Source organism: Acanthopagrus latus, chromosome 15, assembly GCF_904848185.1.
Source record: "Acanthopagrus latus isolate v.2019 chromosome 15, fAcaLat1.1, whole genome shotgun sequence".
NCBI classification, from domain to species: Eukaryota; Metazoa; Chordata; class Actinopteri; order Spariformes; family Sparidae; genus Acanthopagrus; species Acanthopagrus latus.
This window is the reverse complement of record NC_051053.1, coordinates 28331009-28344043: the sequence shown is the minus strand read 5'-3', so window position 1 is coordinate 28344043 and position 13035 is coordinate 28331009. Positions and strand designations below refer to the sequence as shown.

Genomic DNA, 13035 nt, shown 5'->3' with positions numbered 1-13035 from the left:
AGCGTACCCAGCTGGGACGAAGAACCACTTCAGATGAGGGTTGGGGGTGTGATTATCATTTTAAAAATATCAGCTGGTGTAGCATGTTCTCACTGATCACAGGAGAATAAACAAAAGATTTGTACAATGGAGGCCAGGCGGTCCCAGTCTGTCATGTTCGGAGCACCACTTGTACAGAGTCGATGTAGTGTGCCATAGATGCTGCTAGCAAGGCTGGGAAACTAGAGATGTATAAAATCACTGAATGATGTGACTCTATGGTGGCTCTCAAAGCAAACCAGTTCTTAAAAGGAACCAGTTGTGACCCAGCACTAGAACCAGCCCAGAACTAGCACTTGGTTCTCTTTGGTCAAAATGGGCTATGTGAGTCCTGGATGGATCCTCAAAACTCTGACAACCCTCTGTTGTAGAGTGATAAATACATGAAGTCTGAACTGATCGTGGTATCATCGACACATTTAAACCAGTGACTTCCGTGTAAAAGAACCACAACACAGATCTGTTGTTTCCTCATTTACTTTTATTAAAACTTTACTTTAAGCAACGATTTTTACAACACGAGTCATTAGTTTTATCAGACACAGTGACACTGGCCACAGATCAGTGGTCACAACACAAGGCATAGAGGAAAACTGATGTATTTTATCATCAGAAGTGTGTATAAAACAAGGAAAACAACTGGGGTAGAGGACTTTAACTCTCAAAGGTAAAAGAACAGAGATTTTCTGTGAACATATAACAGACTTAAATAAAATTCAAAAGAACAGTTTGTCATTTTCTCTTCTTCTGTCTGCCAGAGAGTCAGATGTCAAGACCGACATCAAAACCCAATGAATGAGTTATATTTTATGACTTTGAGTTGAAGTTTCCTCTAATGTACCTGACAAGGTGCTCAACATCCACATCAGTAATAAAACTAGTTTTTCTGTTTGTTTTGAAGAGACAGCAGACGTTGCATTCTGCTGCACCAATAAGACTGATTGAGAGTGCGGGAGCTCCTCTGTCGTGTTTAGTCTCTGTGCTGGATGCACGGGAATGAAACTGACATCCATCTGAAACATCAGACTCTGGAGAAGACAGATACCAAGATGGTTTCACTAAACCTCAACCTGGTAGGCGTTTTAGAAAGTTGCAAGTCTGTCAATGCGAGTGTCTCTCTCACCACTTCCAGCTGCCTTCAAGTACAGTAAATTATTGATGAAAAAACATTTTTTGAGAAACCCCCTCCCCAGATTCCGGGTCGGGTCAGCTCCTATTCAAAGTTAAAATCAGTTTCAAAGTCCAAAGAGGTCATGTCTGTGGGGAGGCCAATGTTTTCAGGGGTGGTCTCCATCATCTCAGGGTCATGCTCGCAAGGTGTCCCCTCTTCCGGGTGCGACCCAGAGCCAGGATCTGATGTGTCCAGCCCCTTTGAGTCTGAAGCTGCTGAGTCAGAGTCTCCTGAAACCGTTTCTGGCTCAGAGTGGCTCTGCTGCTGCCGGGTCTGGTATCTGGTTTGGGATCTGGTTTGTCGAACAGGGCAGGGGGCAGGAGGGGTTCTCTTGCCTCTAGTTTTGGGGCCTGGTTTGCGATCAGGTACTGGAGCTACGTCAGGATGGGTCTCTGGATAGGACAGAGGTGGAGTGCCCTGGTCTGATTGGGTTTCCACTTCAGGCCCTGTTTGGATGTGAGGACTCTGTTTGGGTGGGGACTGAGTCTGATGTACTAGTTCGAGCTCGGCAGGCTTGGTTTGTAGGGTAATTTGTGACTTAGATTTAGGCATCAAGGACTGTTCCTGGGGTACACTATGGACCTCTGACTGGGTTGGTGGATGGGACAGGGACTGAGTTTCCTGTTCTAACTGCGGTTTAGATTGTGGCTCTGTTTGGATCTGAGGGCTCAGTTGGAGCTGGAACTTAGTTTGAGTTGGGGGTTCCGGCTCCGTAGGCTTAGTTTGTGGGGCACTCTGGGAAACTGACGCAAGAGTTGAGGATTGCTTTTGGGGTACACTCTGAACCTCCGACTGGGCTGGAGGATTTAGTTTTGGTTGTGCTGGCTGTGACGTTGTTCCAGATGGAACCACCTCAGATGCTGCAGCAGGTGTAGACTGCAAAGACCAAACAGAAGCAATCTGAATATCTGGCTGGGTTTGGTGGCTGGTGGAATTGTTTGAGTTTGGTTGTGGAGATGTACAGACCACAACTGGAGGTTGGGATTGGGTTGGAGAGGGACTCTGAGGTTGTGGTTTTTGTGCTTGTGCAGTAGGAAGTTGACTTTTATTGGTGCTATTGCCATCAGATCTGTTGTCTGTTGCTGGTTTGGTGATGGAGGAGGCACTCGTTTGGCCAAGGCTGCTGTAGAAGATGCCAAATAATTCCTGCCGTTTGGCTGCAGCCAGGTTACTCTTGAGCTTTTCAGACTTCTGAGCTCCATCACCCTTAGCCATGAAAGGTGGAGGCTTGACGAACACTGTAAGAGTTTGCTCATTTTCTGGGACTCCAGGAGCTGGCACGTCAGATACTATCTTCATCATTGTTGGTTGTGTAGGTTTAGTTGAGGACAGAAGGGAAGTCTGAGCCACAGACAGCACAGGCTTTGCCTCAGTTGGTGTGGGTTCAGAGACCGGGGGGGCAGGATTAACGTCAAATAATGCTGATTTAGAAACTGGTGGTGTAGAATTAACTTCAAACTGTGCAAGTTTAACTATGGGTGGAGCAGGGGTGGTTTCACATGGGGAAGTGGTAGCCACAGATGATGCAGGTTTGGCTTCAGATGGTGAAGACTTAGCCAGAGAGAGCACAGGCTCTGCCTGTATTGGTGCAGGTTTAACATCAAGTGCTGCAGGTCTTGACTCTGGCAGCAGAAGTTTAGTCTCAGATGGCTTTGCTGGCACGGTTGGTGGCTGAGCTTTAGCCTCCAGCATCACATTCTGAGCATTTACAGCTTTTACATGAGGACTGGGGAATTTTGGTCCATCTTCTGGAGGAGACCCAAGTATACTGGTCTTTTGGGGACTGGTTGTGTGCAGGGTATTCAGAGGTGCAGGTTCAGGGAATATAGATCCATCTTTTGAAGGAGGCCCTGATATACTGGTGTTTTGGGGTCTGATGGAGAGGAAGGTGTTCAGAGGTGCAGGTTTACCCAACATGGCTGTTTTCCTCATGAATGCAGCAGGTCCAGGGAGGTTAGGTCGGATCCTTCCCCGGCTGGCCTGGTTGGATACCCAGGGAGAAGTTGTGTTTGGCTGCCCACCCAACTTCTGGGCGATTTCCTGAGCAACAGCCATAGATTTCGCAAAAGAGTCCTCTGGTGAGACTGGACTCTGTTTTGCTGCTGCTTCATCTTCCTTGATGAAGTCCGCCGCCACTTTCTGTGCCTCCGTTGCCAGAATATTCTCCTTCTTTTTCCATGTGAACTTCCCAAATGAAGGTGCTGGTTTGCCGGCTTCCTGGCTCTGCTTGCGGAGCTTTGCCCTCATGGCTGGACTGGGACCACAAAAGACTTTTGGTGGGTCATAGGGCTTTGGTGGAGGTTCAGGTTTGGTGACCTCTGGTTTCCCTACTGGTTTAGCCGGCTCTAGCTTTTTGGGGGCTTCCTTCTCAGCCTTCGGTTTCCCTTCATCTCTCTCTCTTTCATATTTTGATCTGAAATCTGAATATTTACCATGTTTAAACTTGTCCTCATCTCCTCTTGGCCCATATCTGGGATGGTCATCATATCTGTCTCCTTCATCCCTGCGATACCGGTACCGATAATCGCCTTCTCGACTGTATTTGTATCCATCATCTTCATCTATTCTGCTGAATTTCCCCCTCTCCCCTTCCTCTCTGCTGTACCGGTATTTATCATCTTTCTTGCTGTATTTATACTTTTCATTTTCATCTTCCTTATTGTAAAAAGGCTTCTCCTCTTCCAGGCTTCGGGCATCGTTTAAGTCCTCCTCTCGCTTGCTTGGCTTCAGCCTCTCTTCCTCCTCCTTTTTAACTTTGGATTTCTCTTCGTTCAGAACAGTGTCATCCTCTTCCTTCTTTTTCTCCTTGTCTTTTTTCTCCTTTTTGTGTTTGGACTTTTCATCCTTGTCTTTGTTTCCCTTCACATCGTCGTCATGTTTGCGTTTCTTTGCACTGGTCTCTAAAGCCAGTCCTGCCTGGCGGTCCAGGTTCCTCCTCTGTTCATACAAGGGATTCTCGTACATTTGTTTCTGGTGAAGAAGGCATTAAAAACAGACAGACAAAAGCGTGAGAAAACTACATCAAGAACTTCTGCTTGACATATAAACACTTAAAATCTTAAAGGTCTTTATATAACACGGACTGTAAATATTCTGTCAAAATTCAAATGACCAATGAAAGAAAAAGCACACAACATATACAGGCCTCTTCTACTGCAGGACCTTCATGATCAATAACATGGAGCTCTTAAAACTTTGAAATTTTAAGAACCTGAAAGACTTTGGTTCTGTTTGACTAACACAAAAATGTTGGATACATCAATAAGCACCAACAATACAACCACAAGGGTGAAGTAAATAACACTGATCATGTCTTTATAATCCTCCTGGCATTCATACAGGTGTTAGTGACATGAATCCCCAAACACCGTGACAGACCAAGTACAGTGGACGATGCACACAGGCACAATGCCAAAACTGCCCAGGAATGACCTGAGGAACGAGACGATGAGCTCACAACACAATCTCACCCTGACCTCCAAATTCTGCTGATCCAAATCTAATTGAACATCTGTGGGAGGGTAAGGAACAAGTCCTATCAATTGAGGACCCACTGTGGATCACACCGTTAAGACATGGACACAGGAACTCATAGGGTTATCCCGTGGCACCTGGTACCAGGATGACCGTGGCAGATCCTTTGGGTCCTGTGGGTTGCAAGGTAGGGCCACCACTGGTCGGGTTTGTTCCAGTACTGCCAACACATGTTCAACTGAAGTGGGACCTGGGAAATTTGGAGGCCAGACCGGGTCATTCATGAGCAGATTCTGCGGTGTCAGGGTGCTCTGTCCTGCTGGGAGGTCACTGCTGTCAGGGAGTGCTGTTGCCATGAGGGCGTGTACTTGGTCTGCAACAGCGTTCGGGTGGGTGGAACCCAGACCCAAGGTTTGCCCAGAGGAACACTGCATTTTAGCAAGCTAGTCAAGGTTATTCACATTACCCAACAGTGGTTTTATACCGCCTCCGTTTGGGGAGAATGTAATCAACAAGGTGACCCCAGCAAGAGCAGTTTTGGGACCAAAGAGGGAAAAAATAGAAACAAACCACACGTGTAGATATACAGAATATCACCTGTACAGTCAAACGTATCCAAACACGTCCCAAGTTATTAATCGTGGTGGTTGTTGCGTTTCATCCATCTCAGAGAACTGGATTTAATTTCACCTGCTGAGCTTAACCCAAATTTAGCTCCAGGAACTCGTCCCCAAAGCAGGGCAGAACCAGAAACATGGCTTCATGATAAATCAGACTTCAGTATGTTCCTGCAGTGGAAAAGGCCTGTTAAGCTTTGTCTAAAAACTGTCCTGAAGTGCTCTGGCAGGTCGATCTCTGTTTGTACATGTGTGGTGATTCTTCACTTGCACATGATTTAATACCTTGTATTTCTCATTGTGAGCATGTGTGGTGACGTGCTCTTCTGCACAAATGGCGTCTCCATAAAACTCTTTACACAGCAGGCAGAAGAATCCTCTGACGGGCAGCAAGAACTCCGAACCTGCAGCAAAACACACGCAGCACATTTTAAGCCCACAGGTGGAGATTAAATAACCTGTCAATCATGTTTACCTGATAGACGGCTCCATTTCCAGTACCTGTCAGGACAGCAGAGGGTTAAAGGGGGGGGACACTTCCTCATAAGATATTGAAGAAATAGATGATTCTTAGTTCAGTTGTTTTAACTCTGCAGTAATCGATGGAAAAGTGCCAACTGCTCAGTGATACCAGGTTTACCATGTCGGGAAATCTGGACAAATTCTTAGTGACGAACACACCTGTGATGAGAAGTTAAAGCACTTCTCCAAATATTACTGCAGGTTGGTACATTTACAGCATTCATTGGAGAATCAGAAGTAAAACTAATGAATTGACATCAGCGGTGTGGACAGGAGTCTCCTGTGGTTGGACGAGTCTTTGTCACGTCGTTAGCACTGTTTTCATTACGAGACACAGAAACGGCAGCAGAGATCCACACTGACCTCCACCTGGAAGAGGAAGACGGCTAACAACATTCAGGGACTCTCACACCAGGATCATCAGGACAAAAGCTGCGTCATGACAACTTTTCAGACAAATGATGAATGTAGAGACCGAGTACCTTTGGCGGGTTTTGTCAGCTTCTCTTCTGACGATGTGTTCTTGACAGTTTTGTTAGGAGTGGAAGCCCAGGGCCGGTCGTACGGGTCCAGAGTCTGTGAAGAGAAAAAGAAAATTAAATGTAAGAGCACAAACACTTAAAGGACTGTACAGGTGTGAATATCAAACCTCCTCCTAAGTAAAAAGTAGACATTGTCTTATACAGCTAGAAATATTTATAAAACTTGTGTCAAATACAAAAACTGTCACAAACCTTTCGATGTGTTTTGTGATGCAAGTGCGTGAAAAAATCAAACATTGAACCAGAGGTGACATTACAGTTTTTGCACCAGTGGTTTCCAGCGTCATAGTATTCAAACGGATCCGGGAGCGAAGTCGGCGGCGGCGGCGCTGCACAGATGGGCGTCTTGTCCATGGACGCTCTCGATGGAGGCGGCACCGCTGAGGCCTGCTAAGAAACAAAGATGGAGAAGAGTCAACATGGTGGGTGGAAGACAAACGGATTCACTCTGATAAAAACATCCAAGTTCCTTCTTATAAACTTGACTCCACAAAATCTGAAAATTAGAAAGTTTCTTACCTTCATCGACTTCCAGCCTCCAGGACGTTAATCAACACGTATTTTGTGAAAATCCATCAGCTGCTTTTATACCGACAGTAACCTCTTATTCGCTCTAAAGTTTTAGCTCGATTCCAGTCTCAACATACCTTTTGAGACTTTTAACAAACATTTCACGACACTGTTCATCCGCAAAAAAATCTAAATTCATCAGTTTAGGAACTTTACAAAGTTCCCAGTAAACTCTCTGAATCTGTAAAGAAAACTTGATGAACTGAGCTATCTATGTTCAAGCTAACAACACAAGACGAGACGATCTTGTCAAGAAACATTTCCTATGTTTAAAACACGTGATTGCTGTGTGAGCTGAACGACTTGTTATGTTCACAAAATCTTTTACGAATCAAAATCAAATCACTTGTTGCGCAAAGGTCAGCAAACAGAAAATGCTGAGACACACCTCCTGTCAGAGAGGAGCAGCTGGACGTCGCTCATGTAGTCAGGAAGTTGTTCAGGTGACAACGCTGATATTTAGCTTTTAATCTGAAATCTGATTTGATAACTGACCTTCAACTTTACCATAAATAAACAAATTACTGATGTTCACAATATCACAAACACACATTTTCCTGATCAACGTATTTAAGTCCAATAAAAAGTCAAAGTAATGAGCCCTAGCTATGCTGTACAGCTGTCAGAAGTACTTCCTGTTTCACCTGCTCTGCAGGTGTTTGTACCTTTATCGTGGAGCTGCTGGCTGCCTGTCGTCCATCAGGACTCCTCTCTGCCTCCCGTTTCTCCTTCTGTGGCGGCGGCGGCACGTCCTCCTGGTCCTCAACCAGCTTACTGGTCTTGCGGGGCCGGTCGGACGGGCTCAGGCCGAGGATGAGTGCCACCTTGTCGATCTCGTTGCGTTTCTTCTCGGCAGCCTCGTGCTCTTTGCGTAGGTTGGAGATCTGAGTCATGACGTCCTCCTGCAGGTGGCTGATCTCCTGCAGCAGAGGGTCTTTGTGGCCACCCTTCTCCCGCCGCTTCTTCCTCAGGAGCTCGCCTGAAAACATCACAAACATTGAGGAAAAACTGACCGCAGAACAACACGTTCCCGTCTCATTTCAAGTTCCAGTTACACATATTCGCTGACATCACGTCTGATGATCTCTGACACTCAGCTGTGCGTCTGCCACAGACAGGAAGTCTTCCCATCTGTAAAGGAGCAGGTGAAGGCCGATGAGCAACATGACGTCTGAGTGTGAACTCACCTTGTTGCTTCCTGAGTCTCTCCAGCTCCTTCATCAGATATTCTTTCTTCTTCATCCTGACCTCTCTCTCCTGCTTCAGCTTCTCTCTCTCCTCCAGAACCTGAACACACACAAACAGTAGCTTCAGCTCACCTGATCACACCTGTCTCACCTGCTCTCATCATCAGGTATCACATGTTCTTCGTGAGTTTGATCGATGAGTGAAAGATCAACGAAGGTCAAACCTTTTGTTTCTGGCTCTCGTTGTTCTGCTCCTCAGACTCTCTCCTGTCCCGGCTGCTCACTTTCCCCTTCTCGGCGTCCTGAACACAACTCTTCACCTCTTTGTAGGGCAGAGCGCGGGAGAAGTCGTCCGGGCTGGTCTGTGGGGGCAGGCTCATGTTGGGGGGCGGGTACATGGGCGGCCATTGCTGGTGCATGTAGGGAAGGTAGTTTCCATACTGGCCGTAACCCGGCGGTGGGAAGTTAGGGGGCATCATGCCGTGGACCGGTGGGGGTGGGTAGGTGGGGATGGGCACGCCAGGGTGAGGGGGGAGGGTGTTGGGGTCGGGGGTGATTTGTCGCGGCAGTGCCGGGTCGCTCCGCTTCGCCTTCGTCTCGGTCGCCTCTCTGTCATTGTGAGGTTTGGGTGGAGCCGATCTCTTCCCGGGGCCGTCGTCACTGCTCCAGCTGCCTCCGCGCCCGCGGCTGCGACTCCTGCTGCTGCTGCTGGAGCTGCTGCTGTGGCTCCGCCCCCTGCGGTCCCGGCTGCGGCGGCTGCCGTCCGAGCTGTCTGAGGAGTAACGCTGGCGGCGTGTGGGGGTCTTTGGTGGCGGCTTGTTCCCGTGGAGCCGCTCTTTGGTCCTGGCTGCCATCTTGCTGATCTCGGCCATGTCCATGTCCAGGCCGATGGTCTTCAGCAGGTCCTGGATCTTCTCGTACTCCTCCAGCGCCTGGCGCTCCCCCTCCTCCAGTGGCTCTGTCCCCGGCGGGCAGGTAGGGTTCGACACCTGCACCGTTATGTTCTGCTCGGGGCCGATGGCGGGATGGCTCGGGTACCGTCCACCCATCTCCCCCATGGTGGGAAGGGCCTGAAGGTGAGGAGAGGCCACCGGAGGGAGGCCGTAAGTCTGAGAGACGGATGCCTTCTGCGGCGTGTAGTCTCCGTACAGAGCCTCCTCTGTCACGTCTCCGTACAGATCCAGCCCGTGATGCTGGAGCGGTTCGGACGCCGGTGGAGGTTTGGGCTCCTCCGAGTCCCCGTACAGGAATTTCTCTTCGTCGTCGATGTCGTCCTCCTCCTTCTCCTGAGCCCTGGCCCCCGCCGCCCCCCCCAGCAGGTGGAGGATTTCTTTTATCTCGGCGTCGAGGCCGGCGCGTTGAGTCGTGTGTGGGTGGGACTGCAGCTCTGACAGCATGGCGGCCACCCTGTGGGGCTCCATGCCTTTAACGGCCAGCAGCAGCTGGTCGGCCACTCGAGAAATGTTGGAGCCTTCCAGAGCTCTGGGAGAGTCTGAGCTCTGAAACACAAGAGAACCAGAGCAGAGTGACACCTCAGTACAAAGATCCTGTCCTCACACTTTAATGACATCGCAAACTTTATTTAAAGAAACAACTGTCGTCATGACAACACGCTGCCTCCTCTGTAACTGACTTTAGCTTCATTTAAACCGACAATATCAACTCATCAATTTATTATTGATCCATTTAATTATTGATGATCAGCTCTGATAACGTCAAGTCCACAACAGACACAAACATCAACTCATGTCATTTATTAATGTCGATCCTTTGTGATATTGATCACAATCGATCTGTATTGTGTTTGTCAGACTTCCTCTCTGAGTTTGAACACTCAGTTCTGTCGTGTTGCATCACTGACTGGATTGTGATCGACCTGTTGATGAGCGGACGGTCGTGGCGTCCTACCCTGAGGGACGGCGAGTCCTCAGAGTCGTTGCGTCTCTTCAGGATGGATTTGGTCGGCTGACTCAGCATCTCCTCCAGCTCCTTCCTGCGTCGAGCCGTCTCCAGCTCTTTGAACTCTTTCTTTTGGGATTTCATGTTGCTGTCGTCTCCGCTGCGGCTGCTGGAGCTCGAGCTGCTACTCGCACTGCGGCTTCGATTCCTCTGCCGGCTCTTACTGCGGCCGTAGCTGGCTGCTTTGCTGTAGCTCCGCCCTCTGCTCCGTCCTCTGGACCTGGACCTGGACCTGCTGCGGGGGCGACTCTTGCTCCTGCCACGGCTCTTGGCCCGGCTCCGGTCCGGACTGCGACTCTTGCTCCGTGGCCGACTCTTGCTCCGTGGCCGACTCTTGCTCCGTGGCCGACTCTTGGCCCGGCCCCGGTCCGGACTCCGGTCCCGACTGTGGCTGCGAGGTCGGCTCCGGCCGCGGCTCCGGCTCCGCTCGTACTCTGGTCGAGGAGGGTAGTCTCTGCAGGAAACACAGACTTTAACTGGACTTGATTTATAACCAGTGTCTTCCTCTCATGAACGTCTTGAATTTACTGACTTTAATCTCCCTGAATAATCTCGTTCAGATGATTGAAGAGACGAGCTGATCAACATATTGATCATCTGAGTCACTTTTCAATCATGACCTCAAACTCAGATCAATAAGCTCAAAGATTCCTGTGGAGTTTTCTTGTCAACTACACTTCTGTTTACATTCAGTGTTTCTCACCCTCAACTAGAGAACATGATCGATACGTTTGATCAGTAAGGTGCCAGTGTCTCGGCACTGGGTTTGACCTCTCAGGCTGTGATACAAGCTGCTGTGTGACCCTGTGATCCGGCTGACAGGCAGAGTGCTGCCTGAGAGAAACACTGCAGGAAGCTCAAAAACACTACCGACTCTGAAACCTCCCGTTTGTGTTTCAGGTAATAAACACATTGAATCTCTGTGTCTACAGTCAGTTGCCACATACAGTCTATGTAGATCTGTAGGGGCCGTTCACTCTGTAAGAATCTCTACTGACAAGTGATTTTAAACTTCAGCTCATCAGTAAAACTAAAACACTACAAAATAATAAGAACGTGAACCAGTGTGAGGACACTCGTGTTCGCTCCAGTGGTTTGACATTCTAACTAGACAACAATCTCGATCCGTCTCATGAGTACCTGTCATGATGCCGTGAGGGGGCCGACCCAGACGGTCCGGTCAGCTCGTTGCCCACGGTGATGAGCAGTTTGTGGTCCAGGGGAGCCGGCCCGCGAGGAGACGGAGACCTCTGCAAAGAAATCACAAAAACTCAACAGAAGTTTGGCACACACAGATTAATGAGACACACTGATGAGAGGCTTCCTGGGACAGGAGCCTCCTGCTCAGCTCACACCTGATCACCTGCTGGCTGAACACACCTGCTCCAACAACACTGACCTCAGCAGACAGACGCTTCCTGAGTCACTCATCCTCCGGTTTAGTAACAAGACAGAAGGACGTGAAGCAGGTAGAAAAGTCCCTCAGCTTCACATAGATACGATTATTATGGATTACAAACTAATCAATCAGTCCACCATCAACAGCCAGTGAAACAGCAAAGTTAACACAGATGAAGCTGATAAACGCTCAGTGTGATGGATCTTCTCTCATCAGGAAGTTCACAGCTGATCTTCACATGAATAAAGTGAAATTAATGTAACAGCAGCAACACTTTGAATTTAGTAAAAACACAATAATGTTGTTCAGAAACTCTTCAATAATGACTCGAAGCTCTCTGTGAGCTGGAGTCACGTTCAGCTGTTGACTGGACTGATGTTGGTGATGGCAGTTAGCCAGCTAGCTCACTGAACTCCATTCACAAATCTGACATTTCATTCGTGCTTTGAGTCTCAGACCAGCAATTAAAGTTAGCGAACTTCACTTCAAATCTTTTAGAAACCATCACAGTCTTCTTTGAATCAGCTGCTGATCAAGAGAGAAACAAGCTGCTGCACCGAAACACACGTTTACAGTGAGCTGAGCAGCCAGCTCATGTTAGCCGATATTAGCTAACACGGTGTGTTTCTATACGAATTAACCTAAAACGACTACAAAGTCATTACAGTTAAACTAATATATTTAAGTTACTGGTAGTTTACTTGGTGTGTCGGTCAGTAATACAACACAAAGCTTCAGGTTAACGACTGCTTCACCCAGCGGGCAGCTAACACTGTGCTAAATTGACAGGTTTTTGAATGGAGTCTGGTGTACAGATGCTAATAAACAAAGTGTCGGGTTAATGGGACAGCTGTATTTACCCAGAATGCATTGTGAAGAGACAGTTACATTAACCGACCATGGTTTGTTGGTAAAGAAATAAACATGCTGATAGAGATGAAACCGTATTTTGAACCCGGCTGACTGACCTCTCTCGGCGGACCTCCGGCCCAGTACTCTCCCCCTCGGTGACTTCCTGACCCGGGGGAAGGGTACCTCCTGCGCGGTGGGGAGCGGCGGTACGGGTCCGGGTGAGCACGGTCGTGGTAGTCGGGGTGGTACGGGTGTCTGGGTCGGTTCCTGTCGTCTCTGTAGTCCGGTGCCGGGTAATTCCTCGGAGGCGGTGGACCTCGGCCCTCGAAAGGAGGCGGGTAGCCTCCTCTCGGCGGAGGCCGACCACGGTACATCTCCTCCCGCAGAGATGCTCTGGCTTCCCGCGGTCAACCAGCTCCGGGCTGCAGCGAGTCTCTGATGCAGAACCGAGACTTGCAGCTACTTTACTTCGGGTTCGGATCGACTGTTATTAAGGTCCGTTATAAAAACGTGATCCTCAGCAGCTCGCTCATTCTCTGCATGTACACAGACCTCCTCTGTCTTCTTCTCTGAGCTCAGACGGCTGCTCACATCCCCGGTGTCACATTAGCGCCATCTTCTGACGTCACTGAGCTCCTGCAGTTCATTGTGATGCGCGCGTCACACCGGATGGTGGCGGTAAGCAACCAACTTGTATGCCGCT

At 48.7% G+C, this 13035-nt stretch overlaps 1 protein-coding gene across 6 annotated transcripts; it reads right to left on the bottom strand.

Annotated features, from left to right (window-relative positions):
* Positions 1-498: 498 nt before the first annotated feature.
* LOC119033261 (zinc finger protein 318-like) lies at positions 499-12930 on the bottom strand. Of its 6 annotated transcripts, XM_037123134.1 has the most exons (12): positions 12449-12928; positions 11222-11331; positions 10031-10535; positions 8347-9621; positions 8123-8222; positions 7601-7914; positions 6558-6755; positions 6306-6399; positions 6187-6192; positions 5777-5802; positions 5587-5705; positions 3966-4180 (listed from the first exon to the last, which is right to left on the bottom strand). In XM_037123134.1, the coding sequence occupies exons 1-12, from the start codon at positions 12704-12706 to the stop codon at positions 4111-4113; spliced, it is 3075 nt and encodes a 1024-aa protein (XP_036979029.1). In that variant the 5' UTR covers positions 12707-12928; the 3' UTR covers positions 3966-4110. The 6 variants fall into 6 exon arrangements, 5 of the variants coding, with proteins under 5 accessions (XP_036979027.1, XP_036979026.1, XP_036979028.1 ...); XM_037123135.1 differs by lacking the exon at positions 6187-6192 and having other exon boundaries at positions 12449-12927; XM_037123132.1 differs by lacking the exons at positions 5777-5802; positions 6187-6192 and having other exon boundaries at positions 499-4180; positions 6558-6752; positions 12449-12915.
* Positions 12931-13035: the final 105 nt, after the last annotated feature.